Genomic DNA, 20,636 nt, shown 5'->3' with positions numbered 1-20,636 from the left:
AGTCGTCGCAATGGCAAGGATGGCTCCCTTGAGCACCTACTATGTGCCCAGCGCTACAATAAGCCCTTGGCATCCAGTGACTCATGTCACCTGAACAAATGACCCTGAGGTGGGGTCTTTTGCTAGCTTCTCCTTTTACAGATTCAGAACTGGGCTCAGAAGGTCTGGGATCTGGTAAATCACAGAGCCAGCACCGATCGCAGAGCTGCTCCAGTGGCCAGACAGGACCTGCACCCCGCAGCCAGGCTCACCCAGGGGCCCACACACGTGCGTGCACACGCTGCAGCCCTCACGTCCTCACCCAGAACTCGGCCTTGCCGTTGTTCTTCTTGCAGCGCTCGGCCAGTACCGACACACCCACTGTCACCTCAGACATCGGCTCTTCGGCTGCCCGCATCAGCACGATCTGGATGACGCGGCCCTCGTAGATGTGGGCATCGAACGTCGACTTCCACTCGGGGTACATGGTGGGCTTCTTCTGCACCAGTGTCTTCCCGCGCTCTGCAACATGGCCAGGCAGGCAAGGTCCGGCTGGGGTCCCTCTGTCCCACCACCCCACCCCCAGACTTCCCATAGCCTTCAGCCAGAGAGAATCCTCCTGGCTCTCCCTCTGATATTTCCACTCCCCCGCCTTCACAACTGTGCTCTGCTCACCTCCCCAGCCTCATGTCATTCCTAACACACCCTAGAGCACACAGCTGCCTGCAGCTCCTCTAGGAAGCCCTGCTAGGTCCCATCCCAGCCCCTGCTTTTCCCTCTTCCTGTGACCCTCTTCCTCAGCCCCACTTAGCTGTCACCTCCCTTCATGCACTCAGTGAACACATGTGGAGGCCCGTCATGCCAGCCTTGGCATTTGGAGGTGAAGCACACGACAGAAAGAAAAGTGAAAAACAGTGCCTGTCTCCCTAGAGCCCGGTCCAGGGCAGAGACATGAGCCCATTAATTCCTCAAGTAAATGTTAAATCACAGCTGTGATGAGATTGAAGATGGCAAGGCCAGGGCTTTAGACCTGCTCTGGGTCATGGTCAGGTGGCATGCCCCAGCCTAAGGGTCAGGGAATGCCTCCTGGAAGAAGGGACAGCTCAGCTGGGACCTAAGGGATGAGCCAGGGGCTCAGCAAGTGAGGACAGAAGCAAGAAGGAATGGTGTGAGATGTTTGCCTCTTCCAGGAGGACCTTGCTGAGCCCAGCCTGGGACAGTGCCTCCTGTGGGCTTCCCTGTCACGGGACTCATTGTCTGGCTCCCACACCTGACTGTGAGCCCCATGAGGGCAGGGCTAAGTCAGCCCTGGAGCATGGCAGTGTCCTCAGTGCCCAGCACAGGGGCTGGCACAGATGAGCATGAGGAAATTGTTGGGTGAACCCACCAATGGGGGAGGAGCCAGAATCCCCCCTCCCCCCCACCTCCACCCCACGATCACCCTGGAGAAGGCTCTACACAGCCAGTGCTAGAGACCCTACGGGCACTCGGTGGTCTCCACGGTCCTACACCCACAGCTGGGCTGGGCCGGGAGGTGAGGATGAGGAAGAGAAGGATCCCCGGAAGTTCTAGGGGAACAAGGCATGGGCCCTGCAGGGCCTCCCACCGAGCCTGGATTCTCAGTCCTACCTGTGCTAAGTGCCTCCTTCATCTTCACGGCACAGAAGGGCTGGCTGGCCTCATCCGCGGCCTGCAGGGAGCCGAGCTCATAGGAGGTGAAGGCGATACGCAGGAACGGTGCCATGCTGGGGCCTGCAGTACGGCTGTACGGACAGAATGGGTGAGGCTGGGCAGCAAGGGACAGTCCCAGGAGGCGCTGCTCGGGTGCCCCCGGGGGACTCTCTCCGCATTGAGTTTGGCCCATTGAGTTAGTGCTTACAGGGCGCTAGTTCTAGTTGCCGTTGTCAAAACTGAGAAGTTTTCTGGAAGTCTGGATTTGTGGCATCCCTGGTAAAATGAAGATGTGACCTCAAGCACACTGGGCAACAGCTGGCTGGCACCCCTGCCAGTCTACTCCAGGCCAGGGGCCCCCTTTTTACTCCTTTCCAAAACCTACCGGGACCCTGGAGGCATTGAGTCTGTGACCACGAGTCATTTATTTGGGGACTCATTTAAGGCCCCTGTAATACCCAATTCCTGTGCACATACTATGTGCTGAGCACTCGGTATATGCTGGGCTCCAGCACGTCAGTGCCAGCCAAGATGGGCAGGACGGTACCCCCGCCTCCCTGCACCCTGTTCCCTTGCAGATCTTCTTGGTTTTCGAAGTTTGTTTTTTATTCATAACTACCCAGGAGGACAAATAGGGCCAAGATGACCACCCCCACCGTTCAGATGGAAAAACGGAAACCCTGAGGCTGAGCCAGAAGCTAAAGCTGAGATTCCACTAATTAAGCACCCACTTCATTCAGGGACCAGCGCAGGGAAAGGCCCCGCCCTCACCCCTGACCTTTTGAACGCCAGCCCCTCTGGGTCAGGTGCCCCTCATCCTACAGAGGTTGCCTGCGCTTTCCAACTAATTTTTCCCAAATATAAAACTATTTTAATGTTGAACGTAACACTGAATTTGTTTTTTAAACCACACAGGTCACCCCCACATCTCGCCCTATTCCTTGCTCTTCCTCAAATCAAGGGTCACTAAAGGAGGTGACCCTGAGGGTCTTTTGGGTTGTTATTCCTGGAGGAGGGCCACATGTGCAAGCCCCTGGGTGTACCCTCATACACCTACGTGGACACTGGCTCTGGGCCCCACACACGAGGCTGCTCCATAAACATGGTTGAACGAACACTCACTCATGTACATGCACATACGTATGTACTCACTCCATATTGAATGTAAGCCAGCGTGGCGGCAATCTCAGACACGTGCCCCTAGACCCCCCCCCCCCACACATACATGTGAATATGCCAGAGCTGCCCTGCCCCCGGGATAGCTCCCCCAGCTCCTCCACAAAGCAGCCAGAGCAGCAGCCGGGTCTGCCGAGAGCTCCCAGCCCAGATGAGCTCACAGGAAACACTGACCTCAGCCTGAAGCCCAGCCCAGGGGCCCCGCCGGTCTTCTGAGGCCAGCAGCCAGGGGAGAGGGGAGGCGCGCCAGGCGAGGCAGACCCCACCACGTCCCCTGCCCAGGCCTGGCTCCTACTCAGAAGGAGCCAGAATGGGTGTGTAAGCTCACATCTGAGCTCAGGTCCCAAAGCCTTCAGCGTAAGACCAGCCAAACCAGCCACTATGACCTCTTGGTAGGCAGGGAGGAGGAGCCGGCCGTGGGGGGCTGCTGGCTCCTCCCTGAACTCAAGCGTGTGTGAGTGTGTGAGTGTGTGAGTGTGTGAGCTGGAGTGTCTGAAGGTGTGAGTGGGTGGCACAAAGTGGGCACTGAGCTAATGTGAGTGGGAAAGAGAGCAGGCTGCATGGGCCAGGCTGGCTGTGTGTGTGTGTGTGTGTGTGTGTGTGTGTGTGTGTGTGTGTGAATCTGGGTGAATGTCCCAAACTGTCGGGCAAAAAGGACATTGTGCCCTTCGTGAGGCCACCCTGCTGGCCTGGGGACCCAAGGTGTGGAGCACCCAGCTGAGTTCTCCCTGGGGGGTCCAGATGATCGGCAGGGCCCCTGCACAGCACACGTTTGCCACAAGTTTGCATCCACAACTCCCAGGCCCGACCCCAGCAGACACGCTGGGCCGTGTGCTTCCCAACAGGATAACCCTGGGACCCAGGGTGGGGCACTGACGGGCTTTCTGAGTGTCTCAGAGGATGAGGGCTGAGTGGTCACACAGGCAGGGACAAAGGAGCAGTAGTCACGCTGCAGGGGCCTGGGTTCCTGCGAGAGAGGGGGTCAGGGTAGCCTTGGTGGCAAAATGATCTGGGCATTTGAGGCAAGCGGTCAAGATGCCTCCCCACCGCCTCCCCTTGGGGCCCAGTCCAGATGGTCCCAGCTCCATGACCTCACCCACCTCTGTCCATGGGGACCACCCCAGGGGGCTGCATGGAGGAGATGGAATCAGAGAAGCCCCAGGAATGTGAGGCAGAGCCCAGCCTCGCAGGCCGCCAATCAGGCCTGCGCTCCAGCACCCAATGATCACACTCAGAGCAGCTGCTGCTCAGTTAGAAGCCACTGGAGGGAAACCGTAACCACAGCAAGCCCCAGCCCTGGCCCCAAACCTGTACAGCCAGCCCGCAGTGCCATGAGGAGGGGGACCCATGGGGCTACTCAGCAGCAACCCCAGGGTTGGGTCACCCAAGCCCCAATTTCGTAGACTAACACTAGGGCATGGGCCCTCCACCCCCTGCACGGCCCAGACCCCAGGAGGGAGACAGACACCATGAACCAGGATCTTCTTCTATTACCACGTGACCCTGAGAGAGGTCTTGGGTCCTGCACAGTGAAGCCAGCACTGCCCATCTACCTTGCAGTCTGAACACTGGTGGGGAAACCAGGGACTGAAGTAACAGCACAAAAGCAAGGTGTGCCGATTATTTATAGCCCCCATGCAAATAGGCCCAGGCCCATAGGCCCCAAAGGAAGGCCACTGGCTCAGCCTCACTGCCGCTCTGCCAGGCCATGGAAGTGGCAAGGGCTGATCCCACACAGACCTCCATGGGGACCTGCCCCTCAGAGCTGGCTGAGGCCAGCCAGGCCTTTCCCAGCTAGCAGTGGGCTGTTAATCTCTACTCTCCAATTTCTTCAGCCCATAGCAGAGGCAGCCCTATGAAGTTGGGGGAGCACCGGACACAGAGTCAGAGGATCTGGGGGTGAATCTCAGCACCCTCACTTTTAAGAAGGATCATCCTTCCCTAAGGCCAACACACACCAGATTAACCTTGTAATGGCATTAGCTCACTTCGTGTCCGTGCTGGTTCTGGAAGTGGGTATTTTACTGATGAAGAAACAGATTTGGAGAGGTTAAATGCCCTGCCCAAGGTCACACAGCCAGTAAGTGGTAGAAGGATTTGAATCCAGGCCTGCATCTTGCAGCCGATGTTCTTTCCCGTATACCATGTCAGGAAGAAGAGACAAAGGGAAAGAGGGAGCAAAGGTACAGACAGATAAATGTGCCAAGCACTACACACAGACACTGAGGACAGAGGAAACAAGGAGAGGGGTAAGGGCACCAGGAGAGTGGTGCCCTGTGCTTAATCAGAGTCTATCTGCCCAACCCCCTCTGGGCCGGTCCTAGACCTGACCTTGAGGACCTCTTCCTTTTCTGTATGAGGGTGGTACAGACCCCTGAATTCTACCTTCCCGCCCATCCCAGCCCCTTGGGCCAGCCTCTGGTGCTCAAAACCTGGGGAAGCCTAGGCCATACTAGATTCCAGTCCCAAGGCATGAGGGCCCACTGACTCGGCTCCCCACCCCACCCTAGACCAGCCACCCAGAGGTAAGGAAAGGTGGTGCTGGGCAGGACCAGAGTAGGCAGGTCACCTCCTCCAGGGCAATGTACTCCCAGGCCGTCCAGGGCAGTGGACAAGGCCAACCTTGAGGTGAGCAGAGTGACCACACTGGTGAGGACTCCTGGGGCACAGAGGACAAGTGTGCATGCTGCACATCCACGTGTACGCCCATGAGTGTGTTCCAGCAATGGGGGTGATGTGGGAGACATGGCCTGAGGTGTGCCAACCGGAATAGAAGTGTACTTTCTAACTCTTCCACAGCAATCATGTGTAATTTGTTCAATAACAGTTTTGTTAAAGGTGAAAAATAAAACCCATTAAGTCAAAACATATCTAAGAGATGGACCTTTAGACACTGACCCGCCCATCTCCTCTTTGCAGGGAGGGGGAAACCAAGAATGAGGTCCTGCAATGAGAGTCTCCAGGTCCCCAGACCCGACCTGGCCCCTCTACTCCGGTCCTTCCCTGGCACTGGATTCTGTCTCATAGGCCACAGGGACATGCCCACTGGACCGAGGAGCAAAGTGGGGCCCCAAGAAGAGAGACTTGGCCAGGCTCTTAGGGAGTGTGTGCAAACATAGATGGAGGCTCCCTCAGAAAATCTGCCAGAGAAATAAGAGGGGGCAGGCTGAGGTCGAGAAAGGCAAGCAAACAGAGCTGGGGCACCTGCTGGGGCAGAAGACGCCCTCCTCCCATGCAACCCTTTCCCACACATATCTGCCCAATCTTGGGGCCAGCCCCTGTCGCCTGCCCATGGAAGGCACCACCCGCTGCCAGTCAAGGCTGGGTGGAGGTGGCTGCAAAGTGGAAGCAGTGTCGGCCCAGGCTTTCCTCGGGATACAGACCCGGCCTGGGGAGTAGTTCAAGGTCTAGCCCACTTGGGCCTAAAAGGATGAATGAAGGAGGGAGGACACATGAGGCCCAGGGAGTGGGAGGGTAGGCCAGTGAAAGGCAGTGTGATCAGTAGTATGGAGCAGGGCTGACTCTGGCAGAGCAGCAACAGGGCAAGGCAGCCGGGCTTGGCAGGGAGGATGGCCTCCCCAGATGGCCTTCCCAGACGGAAGCAAGTCAGAGAGGCCACAGGGGTTTCACAACCCAGGAAATGGGCTCAGCAAGAAGAGCAGGAGGTGGGGGAGGGGAAGGGCTAGGCAAGGTCCCCTCTAAGGCCCTTCCACCAGGGCCTGTGCCCCAGCCTCCATATGACCAGCTTTGTCTTGGAGGAGGACCAGCTATGGTCTCAGATCATGGCCAAGTCCCAGAGCAAGTCCAGACACTTGCTCCCAACCCTCAACCCCCACTCGTGCTCCTTCTTGCCCCGCCCCTCACAGACCAACCACTGCAGTGGACTCTCCTCCCTTTCCCCAGCGACCCCTATCAGTCACCACCAACCCATGAAACCTCCTGGGCTCCCACTGCCCTTGGAGAAACCCCAGACCTCAGCCTGGCCCTGGCTTGCTTCACCTCAGGTCTCACCTCTGGCTACTCTGTGAACTCCTGTCTCGCTTTTAAGCCCCCTCTTTTACATATGCTATTCCCTCAGCCAGAATGTCCTGAATTCCTACATATCCTTGCAGACAGTTCTAAAGGCCAACCCTGGGGAATCAGGAAGCCAGCTTCTCCCCTGCCTCATGTACTCACTACAGGTACCCTGTGCAGTTGTCTGAGAAGTGCATGCTGAGGACCTGGGTCTGTTCTCTGGGCACTGTCTCAATCCCTGTCTTGGGCTTCTCAGCTCTGGCCACACATATGAATGTCCTGGGGACATTCAAAAATCATTCTGCCAGGCTGACCCAGTCCACAGGGATCCAGTGGGAATCACAGGTGAGGCCTGAGCAGCATGAATGAAGCCTCTGCAATTGCAAAGGGGTGGTCATACCCTGAGAACCAATGAAAGAGGTGGACCCTCTTCCCAGGAAAGTACGTACAGGTGGTGACATAATTCTGCACACGATGGGGTGGGGGCTCTAAGTCCCAAAGGCCCAGTCCAGCCCTCCTCAGGCCCAGCTAGCAGGCACCACAGTGACAAGACATACTGGGCCATGGAACTCACAGCTAGGAAGGTAGGGGACAGTCACATAAATATGTAATTACAGAGGAGGATATGACCGCTGCTCAGGTAGTGAGTGGAAGGGAGCGAGAGGGGCTGGGGTAGAATGGGGACCAGGCTTCAATCTGAGAGATGTGCAGGGGTGCAGCTGGCCCAGCCAGTCAGAGGATCTGGAAGGGTCTGAGAGGCAAGACTTGGGACCCTGGCTGTCACTGGCTCACACTCACTCCTGCCAGCACATGGTAAGGGGAGGGGTGAGGATAGGACCTTCTTGGGGGCATAGTCCATGCCAGGCCCAGGCCTTGAGTCACTCAGCTAGTCCTAGGATTGGGGAAGCCCTGGACTCAGTCAGAGGGAGAGTTCCAGGTACCCCCTGAGGGAGAAACAAAGGCCCCTTCACGGCAGGACTGAGGACAAGGGGGCCTCTGTGAAGAGCTGGGGTGGGGGGTACATGAGGGTCTTTCCCAGAATAACCGCACATGTGTGCACACACGGGCACACCCACCAACCCAAACACACAGTTACACATGGGGAACCCTGCTTGCAGTTAGACACACACACAGATGGTTGTAACCACAGGCACATACACACTCCTAGGATGACTCAGTGACACACACTGAGAAACACCACCCCCCACAACCGCTGTCACCTGTTGACAGACATCGATACCCTCATGCACTCATAAGCACAGAGAGATCTGTGTGCACACACGGTATCACCAGCACAATGGACAGAGATATTCCAGGCAGACACAGGGATAAACACACAAGTCTGGAAGCACCCACACACGTCTGGCTAGGGTCTGGCACCAGGAATGTCCAAATGTAGCCTTTTCGACCACAGCCCCTGGGGCACAACGGCTAAGGAGGGAAACAGCAGCTGGGTGTCAGGCAGGCTGGGCCTCTCCACGGAAGGAGGCAGAGAAAGTCCCTCCTGGCCCAGAGCAAAGTCCAAAGTGCACAGAGGAAGAAGTGGGCCAGTCGCATACATCACTGGGCAGGCCTCCCCGCCCACCCGTCTGAGGGGACAGCGGAGGCTGAGGACGAGACCGGGGGTCACAGGTGGCAGTCCGAGGCCTGGCACACGGAAGGAGGGGAAGGTTCACACCTGTCAGGTGGGGCGGCCACGCCAGGTACCTCACACATGACCTCCAGTGAGCTCAGACTCACTGAGCAGAACTCAACAAAAAGAGAGCAATTCACCCAAAGCCACAAAGCCGATGGGGCAGCCTTGTGGGGAGGCAGAGAGGGACCCTCCAGTTCTAACTCTGGAACTGGCCACCTGGCCTCCTGTGGGGTGAGGGCATGTCCGTGTGCCTGGGGGTGGGAATGGTTCCTCCTCCAGCCTCCAAAGAGGTGGGCCCCGAATCTACTTCCTCCACCTTGTCCCTCTGCACCCCCAGAGGCCTCCTTCCAGATTCCCATGGTTCTCCCCATAGTTGACATTAATCTCTGTGTTTGGGAGAAGGTGAAATGGGCGCCTAAGGCTTTTGCCACCCATCACCACAAGGGGAGCAGGACTCGGATGACGCCTCCCCATCTGGGGATCGGGAGAAGCCGGGAGAGAGGCAGGGCCATGGCGTGCCATCCCATGGCGGGCAGTGAACACAGGAACTTAGGAGTGGGGGCCTGGGTGTGAGTTGGACAGGTCTAGTTCAGACCTGATCTGTTCCTTGGTGCCCTGTGAGCCTGGTAAAGGTGCCCTGGCATCCTCGTCTGTAAAAGGGAATGATCTTGCCCTGCCTAGGAGGCTGTGCTGAGTGCAAGACCTGGCACCATCATCCTTATCACCACCTCCACCCTCACACCTGTCCTCTCCACACCTGCCCCCCTGCCCATTTCCAGCCGTCCTGTCACCAGGATCAGTGGTAAAGGGGCTCTCTCAAGCCTCCCACCCCTGTAATGCCCTGCTCTGGACTGCTGCTCTGGGAAAAGACCAGGCTTGGCAAAGGCAGCCTGAGACCTTTGGCAGACCCTGGGCTAGCTGCTCTCTCTCTCAGGGCCTCGGTCTCCCTGTACTGATGATTCAGACCCACAAGCTTTCTCCAGCCCTAGTACTAGAAGGCCCTGCAATCCTCCTGTCTCCCTCCACCCTGGTCCAGGCTCCCAGCCCCTGCAGCCCACACCAAGCAAGCATCTGATCTAGCCGCTCCACTGTGCCTGTTTACCCAACAAGCCAGTGACATGATCCAAAGCTTCCGGGGCTGTTGTGAAAACAGTGGCTCAGCCACCGCAAGCCTGCCCTCCTGGGCACCTTGGCAGGGACCTTTGAGGGACAGCCATCCCAACCCCATACCGAGGGCCTCTTGAACTTGCCCACCAAAGACCCGCCGAACCCCGTCCTCCCCAGCCCAGGCTTGCACGCTACCTCTTGACTCTCACGTCTCTGCTTTCAGCTCAGGTCCCACAAACTCCAGGCCTGCCTGTGGGCCCACCTGCCTCCCCAAGCTCACCATGCTCTAGAGACACTCAAATGCACTTGAGCCAGGCTTCCTCATGTCCTCCATGCAAGTGTCCCCTCATCTCCTAGCAGGGCCAGCACTGGCCCCATGACACCAGAGGAGGTGGGGGGTTCACCCTCCTCCCCACACAGCATCACCATCAGTTCTGTGCTGCATTCTACCCTGAAGTCATCTCTTCTGTCCACCGCTGTCCCCATCCTAGCACCCCATCACCTTCCCCAGGCTCTGCACCTGCTTGCTCTCCATCCTCTGCTCTGGCCCCACAGTCCTTCTGCCCCAGCAACTAAGGCAGATCTCGTCACTCCCTGCCCAAGTCCCTAATGGTTACTTTTTCCTTCCCAATAAGCCTAGGCGCCTCCCCCAGGCCTAACCCACCCTCCCTGACCTCCTCGGCCACTGCCTTCCCCTCACTCCTCTGCCCCAGGCCACGGTGACCCCTTTCAGTTCCCTGAACAGCCAAGTTCCTTCCCGCTTAGGAGTCTCCGCACTTGCTATTCTGTCTTCCTGCCCCTCCTCTGAAACACACACTGGCTCCTTATCATTCAGGTCTCAAATGGACAACTCCTTGACCTTCCCATTTCACAGATGAGGCAGCTGAGGCTCAAAGCAGTCTAGTCCCTGGCTCAAGACTACACAGCCAGTAAATATCACGTGAGAATTCGAACCCAGGTCTGTCTGGTGCTTGCAGAGGTCTTGCTCCTAAACCTTCAGGATATGCCCTCACTCAAAACTCCTAGCCCAGGCCCCTGCCAATCTCCAGCCCTCCAGTCTTCTGGCCCCCGCCTACAATACCACTATCATTACCACACCAACACCCGAGGCCCCCAGCCTCTGGGCCCTGGAGAGCAAAGGGCTTCCCCTCCCTGTCCCTAGCACAGGCATGTCCCTGTCACCAGCTGCCACGTGTCAAGGATGTATGTATGGACATGTGTGTAGGGGGGGTTTCTATCCCCAGATGTCTACCCCCTTCCCAGTCCACAGGCTGACTCCAGGGGTCCAAAGGGCAGGCAGTCTGGCAGGAGGGCTCACCACCCACCCCCCATCACCAGCGTCAGTTTCTCCAGGCCCAACGTCCCACAGGGGACCAGAGTCAGGGAAGGGGCCCAGGGGAGGCTGAGGGGGCAGCAGGCAGCTGTCTTTCTCTTCCCTGCATCCATTTGTCATGAGATCTATTTTCCTCCCTTTGAAAGGGAGTGAGGGGGCTGGGCTGCTGAGTGGGCACAGCTGCTCTGCTCTGCCCTGCAGCTCCTCTCCTCAGAGGACATGGAACGTACCCTCCCCACCCTGCAGCATTGCCACCGGGAGGCAGAACAGAGCCTGAGACCTGGCTTCTCAGCCGCGTTGTGCAGCCACCTGGCCCTGTGACACTGGGCCAGTGCCCAGGCCTTCAGACAATAATAACCCCACCATCAGTACCACTTGCTGTTTTGGGGGATTGTTACCACAAACTGAGTGCTAAGTGCTTTACATAACTCCAGTTTCTACCCCTTAAACACTAATAAAGTGCCAGGCAAGTTGCTAGCTACTTTGCATACATTATCTGTAGCTTCCGGCACAACCGCAGGAAGATGGATGCTATCATTGTCTCATCTGTCAGAGAAGAAAGATGAGGCACCAGGCATCAAAGCCATTTGTCCAAGTTCATTCGTACAGCTTGGAGCCGGCTAATCCCTGAGACGTAACCCAGCCGACGCCAGTTCACGCGACGCAGCTCTGCCTGCCAGAGTTAGCGCTCTGAGCCTCTGAGCTCAGAGGAAAGGAGGAGCTGGGGTGATGGGGGTTGCAGGGAACTTCATAGCCTCAGCTCCCCAAGCCCTCTCCTCGGGCCTCTGTCAAGGCCTGGTCAGCCCTGGCAGTGGGAAGCCTGGTCAGTCAGCCTAACCCACTGGTCAGGCACTGCTCCCCTCACAGGCAAGGCCGGGGCGGGGCAGGCCACAGCCGGACGGCTGGTCAGTCCCACTCTGAAACCACTTCCTGGGCAGCCCAAGGGAAGTGAGCCTCCGGAAACACCTCGGATGGACAGATCTCTCCCTGCGCCCAGGCCTTGGAAAGTGTACAGATCGCCCTGGGAGAAGTACCCTGCTTGCCTCCCAGTCGCCAGAGCCCAGCAACTCCGCTGTGGGCACTGACACTGCGGGGACAGAGGAACTGATTGGACCCCCACCCACCTTCGAGCACCTTAGCCCCATGACCACAGGCAGCCCACTTCCTCCTCTGCGGCAGCAGCCACAAACGGTGCCAGCACAGCTGAAGTCGTCCCCCATCATCCCTCCCCCACCCCCTACAGAGTCCTGGTCAGCCGGGGCGGGGGGGGGGGGGGGGGGGGGGGGGTGGTCTGGCCCAGGTGAGCAGGATGGCTGGTGAATGCCTGGGCAGGCAGAGCCCACCTCCTGGTGTGGCCCAGCCCCCTGGAGCACCTGTGGTCACAACCACACCTCAAACCTCACCCTCAGTGCCAGACGCAAGCTGGGTTGTGACCCTGACCAAGGACCCCATTTCCTGACCCAGGATGGGCAGTGTGGTATGTGTGGGCAGGCTTCTGAATGCAAGGGTGACTGGCCGAGCACCCGAGTGCGTGTTTGAGCATGCCTGTGGATGTGTGTGCGCATGTGTAGTGCGTGTGTGGGCACTTGAGGGTGTGCAGGCCTGGGCGCAGAGGGCAGCTCAGTTTCTATATCCCTGTGTGAGCATACCTGTGTCTGCGCCAGCTGGGAGGTGAGGTTTGAGCTTTGAAAGTGGGCTGGCTCCAAGACTAATTGGTTGAATTTCTTAGGGAATGGGGCTCAGTGCTGGGAGTCGGTGGGTCCCTGACCTCAGGTAGCAGAGGCCTCCAGCCCGCCAAGGACACGTCACCTCCTCCCCTCACCAGGTTTGATGGTAAGTTGAATAAACAGCAGACCCAATGATGACCCTCCCCTTGTTTAGCCCCCACTCCCATCCCAGGAGCTAGGGCCCTGCCCTCCTGCCCTCCTTCCCCTCCAAGTTAAGCTCTGAGAGCCCAGCCCCCACTGATCTATTCACCACCATCCCCCACCCCTGCTGCCCCCCGAAAATCTGTAGATACCAGTAGAGGCGGGAGTAGGGCAGTAGGGGCAGGAGCAGGGGTTGATCAGGGAGGTCTCCCTGAGGAAAGACCACCTTTGCCACCCCTCCCCACTGTCACTCCCTAGGTTCCAAGTGCCCTCAGCAACCCCCCCCCCAATCACACCCCAGAATCTTATCCACTGAACTTTGGACATTCGATAGGTAACTCTCAGGGTTGTTTTCATTATAATGAGGGCAGAAGGAAGGAGGTCTGGCCCCAAAAGAAGGAATCTTTAGCTTTATAAGGAGCCTGAGAGAGTGCAGCCTTCCCCAGTATTACTTAGAGACTGCCTAACTCACCCAGAATCTGGAGGCTGGGGAGGAGAATTGTGTATCTCTCCTTCACCCCAGAGAGGATGGGCAAATGAGGGAACTGGGATGTGGAAAAGAACTCAGGAGAGATCTCATTCCATTCTCAGTTTGGTGTCCAACCCACTGTGGGGCCCAGGGCAAGCCTCAGTTTCCCTGTGAGATGATGAGAACAGCCTGAGGCAGAGACAAGAGGCCATAGAAAAGCTGATACATCCACCCTGAACCCTTGGCACATACCCCGCCTTCTTTCTAACTGACTAGCAAAATGTCACCCCTCCTCACCCCAGACGGCCGGTGGGCCCCAGGCCTCTGAGCTCCAAGGCCACAGTCTTCCCTGGGCCAAAAGCCAGAGTCAGGCAGGGAGCCCTCATAGGCAAGGCCAACTGCTGCCCGCTCTGGGCACCCAGGCCCCTCACTCAACCCAGGGACTCTGTGTGACCCTTCCCCTACCCGACCCAGCCCCAGCCCCAGCCCCAGCAGACAGGGAGGAGCCCAAAGAGGAAGGCCACCCCGGCACACTGTCCATATGTCCATCTGTCTAGGAGGATCCAGTCTTACCTGGGGCTCCTGGCTCCCCCTTGCCCTCAGTCCTGGCTCCCGCTGCGGCCACCGCCACACTACCACCACCAGAAGTAGGTCCGCTGCCCTCACCTGGGCCAGTTCCAGGCCGACCTGCAGGAACAAGAGGCAACAGCTGAGCTGGGAGGCACTGCCAAACAGGCTTTCCCCATCAGTCAGCCCCAGAACAGCCAACGCAGGCCCGGCTCAGCCCCATCTGGCTCTGAGACCTCAGCCTCTTTGGACTCAGTTTTCTCTTCTGTGAAGTGGAGTGTTGGGCCCAACTTCTCCAGGGCACCGGCCCCATGTCCTCTCCACGCTAGGGGTTGGATCGCTTTGTCTCAGCCCTCAGAGCATTTCCAGACTACAGACGCAGCAAGAAAGCTCCCACTGTCCGCCCGAGGTTGTCCTAATCTTCCTGTCTGCAAGAGGTTGCCCTATGACTTAGGAGACCTAGTGGCAATTGGGGAAGCCACTGCTCTGTGGCCTGGGGTAATTTCCCTGAGACTCAGTTTATCTTATCTTTAAAATGAGAAGACTACATCTCTCCAGGCGGTTCTGAGGCCCCAGTGATGCGGCATGATATAGCTCCTGTGCTAGACTCACCTTGGGAGTACCAAATGAATAGTGACATTTTTAAAAAAATGTTTATTTATTTATTTTGAAGGAGGGGGCAGAGAGAGAGGGAGAGAGAATCTTAAGCAGGCTCCACGCTGAGCACGGAGCCCTACGAGGGGCTCGATTCTGAACAAGGAGATCACGACCTGAACTGATATCAGAAGTTGGATGCTCAACCAACTGAGCCACCCAGGTACCTCGTGACACTTTTTTATTCTTTGTTTTACACCTTTTAGCTCAGGTGATTCTCACATTAATATTGTGCCCATTATACAGCTGAAAAAAACCGAGGCCCAGAGAGATCCTAGAAGGAAGGAATGGCAAAGGCAGCAAGCTGTCCCAGGTCTCCTGGCTGAAAGGCCTGGGCCTCGGGGCACCTGGGTGGCTCAGTTGGTTGAACGTCCGACTTTGGCTCAGGTCATGATCTCGCAGTCTGTGAGTTCGAGCCCCATGTCGAGCTCTGTGCTGAGGGCCAGAGCCTGGAGCCTGCTTCGGATTCTGTGTCTCCCTCTCTCTGACCCTCCCCCGTTCATGCTCTCTCTCTCTCTCTCTCTTTCTCTCTGTGAAAAATAAATAAACTTAAAAAAAAAAAATTGAAAGGCCTGGGCCTCCACGAAAGATTCCTCTCCCCAAGATGTGAGCTCCTCCTCCCACTGAAGACCCCCATCACCGCTCCCTAGGGACTGAGGCATCCTCAGGCTTGTCTGTACTTTATTTCTAATTTTAATTTAAACTCCAATTAGCTGTGGCAGCTAAATGGTGTCAGCATCCTGCAGTCAAGCTCCAAATCACCCCCCCGAGCCCCTTCTTCCCCATCAGTGTTGCTGAGACTGGGCAGGTGTCAAGTGGGCTGAATAAGGCTGCTGGGGTCTCTGCCAGCCCTCAGCCCTTCTGAAAGCAGTCTGGTAAAGGGCACGGGAGGGGGCACCAGACACATCACAGAAAAGAAACTGGGTGGGGGACTATCTGGGCTTTTATTAGCCCAGCTCTCAGGAAAATGGAGACCATAGAGTAGGCAGGGGAGAGTGGTCTCCAAATAAGACTTAGCATGTGCTGAGCTCTGACAAGCAAGCCTGTGTTAGAGGACTGTTGCCACAGGACCTCAAGTCCTCACAGCAACTTTCTCCGTTCTGCAGATAAGGGGACTCAGCCTTAGAGAGGCCTAGCCCCAGTCTTGCACCCGTAAGAGGCACAGTGAGTATTTGAGCCCTAGGTCTTGGTCACAGCACTGCAAACCCAAAGACTTGCCCTCGGGTATCCTTCAACTTGGGGGGCAGAGGAAGGCAAGAGATAGAGGCCTTCCCCAACTCCCCAGGAACCAGGGCTGGCCTTGAGGTGCCCCGTGCACATCCACACCCTCACAGCCTCCCACATGCTCACACACACTGGGGCTCTCACCTTCCCGCCCAGCACTGTCACCTCGGGGCACAGGCACCACACTCTCAGTTCCCTACAATCATAGGGACTCCCTAGCACACAGACTGGCAGTTTCATACAGTCAGACTGTGAGTCTCCCACCAGTCACACACTCACCAGTCTCGCCCAGCCACAGTTCTGAACACACCAAATCCCTTATACCAGCTTATAGCTAGGTATAGCTGTCCAAACACCTCTACATCACACACACACACACACACACACACACACACACACACAGGACTGCCTTCTACCGGCCTGTCCACCGCACCCCAACTCAGTCCACAGCAGGAACAAGGAAACTCAAGGGACCAGTCCCCTCCCTTGGTGACCAGGTCAGCCTGGTCACAGAGGCTCAGTAGCAGAGGGAGAGGAAGAATGAGTGTTACACACGTACCCACACTCAGACACACACATGAGCCGGGTGGGGTAACACTCTAACACAAGGCTCCCAAAACTAACAGTTCAAATGTATTTGGCCAGTGGGTCACCATGGCACGCCCAGAGTACAACATAGGACTGTCCAGGCACACAAGGGACACATAGGTACACAAAGACACACACACACCCCAACACATTGACGGGAGTCTGGTGATAAAGAACACACCAAGACATAGTGCACACAGAGTTGCGAAGGGCACACAGAGCCTCAGGACACACAGACATACACACATGTACATAGGGAAGGCACACAGGTGGGAAAAGACCACAGAGGCAAGTTCCAGACACAGTGACAAAGAACACACAGGCAGACACAGACACACAATGTACCTACATGTCCAGATACAGGCAACTCATTACAAGGAGTCAAGTCCAACCGTACAGCGTAGGGACCAGAGGAGAAGGGGATGCCCTTAAGCACAGCAAATCCTCTGACCAGGTGTGAGTGGGGGGCTCAGTGGGGCTCTCCCTTCTCACGGGAGGAAATGAGAGTCAGAGAAGTAGGACAGTTCTGACGGTGCCCACCTCCAGCCTCTTCACCCCGAATCTCCTCCACTCTCTCCCCTCACCTGGCCGGGACCCACGGGGGGAGGGGTGGCGTCTGAATTGCGGAGGGGCTAGGACCGACGGGACCTGGAAGGGGCCTCTAGGCGAGGGGGCTCAGAGGGGCGGAGGGGTGGGGCGGTAAGGGGGATGGTGGAGACTGGAGCCACGCCCAGCCGGAGACAGATGGAGAAAGACCGAGAGAGACACCCAGACTGAAAGGAGAGAGCGAGCGAGAAGGAGGCGCCGCTCCGGCTGGGCCGGGCAGGGACCCAGGGGCGGGCGGCGAGGCAAGGCGGGCGGCCTGGCTTCTGCTCCGCGGTAGAAAAGGAGAGGCGGCGGGACCGGCAGGGGGCGACGAGCGTGGGTTGGGGGCGCGGCTCTGGGAGGACAGGATCCAGGGGCGGCGGGAGGTGCGGTGGGGGTGGGGCACGCGGAGGTCTAAGGACAGACAGATCAAGATTCGGAAGACGCGGACGCGGGAACACATGAGGGGGTGGGGACAGATGGACCGACCGAGGGCCCCAGGGAATCGACGGGGACGGGCGGACGCTCGGAGGGTCTAGGGACATACTGGCGGGTAGAGGGGCCGGGAGCAGACCAACGAGAGGGCCTCGGCCCGTACCGCTGAACGGAGGGACAGACCGACGGACCGGGGACGGTGGCACCGGCGGGTCTCGGAGCGCGGCGGGGACTTTCGCTGGCCGCGGCTCAGTTTCACAGTTTTGGAAACGAGAACCGGATTGGAGAGGGGGAAGGGAGGGGCGGCGCGCCCTAAGGGTAGCCCGGCTCCCTCGTCCGGTCCCGGCCCTCACTCACCTCCCGCGCACCTCCAGGCGCCAGGGGTCTCGACGTCTGGGGTCCAGCTCCCTGCTCCGTTCCGGGGCGCGCGCGAGGACGGGGGGTCGATGCGGGCCCGACCGGGACGGGCCCGGAGGCCGCTGAGTCCCGTCCGGGCCTCAGCGCTGCGTGCGGATGCCGAGGGTCGCTCCGGGGATCCCGGTGCCGCAGCCTCCCTCTCTCGAGCCGCTGCACACGGAAGTGCAAGGGGGCGGGGCGGCGCGACCTCACCCAGGTGCCTGCCACGGCCCCGCCCCCGCTCAGGGCCCGCCTTCACAAGGGCCAGCCCCCTAAGGCCCCGCCCCCGCCGCGGAGAGGAGGGGGTCCCGGCCTCCTCCTCCCGGTGCCGGTCACTCTCGGCCGGTCCCGGCGCACCTCGGCCCCTGCCAACCCTTGGCGCGCGCACCAGCCCTCAGAAGGGGCGCCACTTTACAGAGGAGGACGCTGAGGCCCGCGGGAGGAGGACGCTCTCCCAACCCCCCCACCCCATTCTCCACCCCTCTCACACCGTAGCCTGGGAGGTGCCGGCGGGGCTTCCCCAGCTCCCAGCACCCACGCCCGGGACTCCCCACCGGCCAGCTGGCCCGCCGCGCCCGGTCTCTCTCTCTCTCTCTCTCTCTCTCTCTCTCTCTCTCTCTTCCCCCCCCCCCCCCCCCCCTTTTTGTTGGTGGGAGTGCAGACGCGGCTGGGCCCGGTGCCTGCTGCCAGGCCGGCTCGTCCCGTCCCTGGCCCTGAGAGTGGCTGAGAAAGCTCCAGGGTAGGAGGCTCTAGCTGGTCCATCACTGCTGGTCGAGAGATTCCAGGAGCAGCCCCTATCCTGACCCCTCAGCTTTCTGCTCTCCTGCCCCCACTGTCCATAGCTCCCCACCGCCCCTAATAGGCACCTGAGCTTCCTTCCACACTTGAAACTTGGTTGTCAGGCATAACTCATTCATTCACTGGGTACCCTCTGGGCCTAAAGTCTGGGGATGGTGAGGGACCCAAGGAGTCCATTCCCTTGCCTTCAAAACTCAGAAAGGAAAGAGCTGATGACTCCATACTCCAAAGAAATGTCATTTTCCGGAGGCAAAGAAGAGGGTTCCAGGTCCCAGACCTTCCAGGGGAACACCTAGACAGCTCTTCCCTGCTGAAGCCTAATGATTGGAAATGAGGGGCAATTCCTGAGGAGGCCTGAGTTGATCCAAGGGGTTCATGGCAGAGACTTTGGTTTTCTCAAGGAGCAGGTGGTGGGAGCTGTTACACTGGAGTGGCCTCCTGGGAGAATGGATAGGGACAGAGGCTGCCACATTGTGCAGGTTGGAGGACCCTGGGTTGTAAAAGATGTATGGGGAGAACAGGACAGACCAGGTGGGTCTTGGGGCTGTGGTTAGATTGGGAGGAGGAGGTGTTTAGTGAGACCTCCAGGGATGGAGAGCCCTGGCAGAGATGTGGATCCCAAAACTCTGTTTTAACGGGGGTGGGTTTAGACTGGAAAGAGAAAAACTACAATCACTCTTTTTACCACAGAGCAAACAGGGACACAGGTATCCTATACCTGGAAGGGAGGGCCTATTTTGAGAACTGGTTTATGTCCATGTTTGTAGTCCTATTGCCCCATTGGGGTAGGCTTTTTCCACCAAGCTGGACCCCTCTGACCACACTGGATATCATTTGGAAAATAAACCTTATGCCTTACCCCTCACAACAGGACCTTTGAACATTCTATTCTCTGGGCCCCGAATGCCATTTCCCACCCACCCCCATGTCTCTACCTGTCTTGGTTGTGTCCACTCACATGACACTCCTCCCTGATGCCCAGCTGTGAATCCATGGTACTTCCCTGAGCTAAGGGAACGTATTCATTGGTGTGTTTTGTGTCCTCATTCTCTCACCCCCACCCCACCCCATGGCTTCCCTGGAGCTGGGCTGGAGGGAAGGTGAGCTTCAGGTGACTTTTGTCGACCCGGGATCAAGTTTCCTTTCTGGCTCCTCCCTCCAGGTCTACCTCGGCTAAGTATTCTCTCCCTCAGCATCAACAATAGGTCCACCCTGTACCAAGGACTGCTGGAGAGAGGGCAAAGGAGGGTTGACCCTCGGGGATCTCCAGATCCAGCCACAGGAACTTTGCTCCCACACCCTGAGGTTCACCTTAGAAAATGGAAAGGAAGAATAATGGCTATCACTAATGGAGCTTTCCCAGTGCCAGACCCCGTGCCCAGTATTGGATATGTTCAATTCATTCAGTTCTCAGACCCTATAAGGTAAGGGTTACTGTTAGTGTCACTTTGAATGAAGAGCAAACTGAGTCTCAAAGAGAAGCAAGGCCACTTGGCCAGGGGTACAGAGCTAGTGAATGGTAGAAGCAGGATTCGAACCAAAGTCTGCCTAGCTCCAAAGCCCATGTTTTATGTCCGGAGTTCTCAATCTCAGCACTATTGCCCTTTGGGCCAGATAATTCTTTGTTATGAGGACTGTCCTGTGCCTTGCAGGATGTTTAGCAGCATGCCTGCCCTCTACCCACTAGATGCCAATAGCACTCCTCTCCCTCAAGTTGTGACAGATAAAAATGTCTCCAGACACTGCCAAATGTCCCTGGGGCAGGGAGAGGGGCAGGGGAGCAGGCAAAATCACACATTGTTGAGAACCAGGGCTTTAGAGCAGGGCTGGTATTGTGGGAGCAAGATTGAAATTAGACACCAGGAAGTACTTTCTGGGCCCTGAGGATTATGCAGACACGTGGGCTCAGGGGCTGTGAGCACACACTGGCCTCAGCCAATCTTTCTCTTCTGGAGACTTCAAGGGGAAGTGTGATAACCCAAAAGCGGCAGAGAGGCTAAGGCTGTGCAGGCCACACTGTGACAAGGGCAGAGGAAGGATGCAGAGACAAACACTGCGACCAGGGGTCCCAGAGAGAATAAGCTTGGGTGGGGTCCAGGGAGTCCAGACCAAAGTCAGCTGGAGCCACTGTGCATG

At 57.7% G+C, this 20,636-nt stretch overlaps 1 protein-coding gene across 1 annotated transcript in view; it reads right to left on the bottom strand.

Annotated features, from left to right (window-relative positions):
* PRKCD (protein kinase C delta) overlaps positions 1-17,881 on the bottom strand; it is a 29,747-nt gene extending 11,866 nt beyond the window's left edge. Inside the window, exons 1-4 of the mRNA XM_042929668.1 lie at positions 17,664-17,881; positions 13,827-13,940; positions 1,609-1,742; positions 302-501 (exon numbers count right to left, since the gene is read on the bottom strand). Of these exons, the coding sequence (XP_042785602.1) occupies positions 302-501; positions 1,609-1,723 (315 nt within the window). The 5' untranslated portion in view covers positions 1,724-1,742; positions 13,827-13,940; positions 17,664-17,881. The remainder of the gene's footprint in view (positions 1-301; positions 502-1,608; positions 1,743-13,826; positions 13,941-17,663) is intronic.
* Positions 17,882-20,636: the final 2,755 nt, after the last annotated feature.

The sequence above is a fragment of the Panthera leo genome, chromosome A2, assembly GCF_018350215.1.
Source record: "Panthera leo isolate Ple1 chromosome A2, P.leo_Ple1_pat1.1, whole genome shotgun sequence".
Lineage (NCBI taxonomy): Eukaryota > Metazoa > Chordata > Mammalia > Carnivora > Felidae > Panthera > Panthera leo.
The sequence above is the reverse complement of the archived record's forward strand: the minus strand, read 5'-3'. Positions and strand labels throughout refer to the sequence as shown.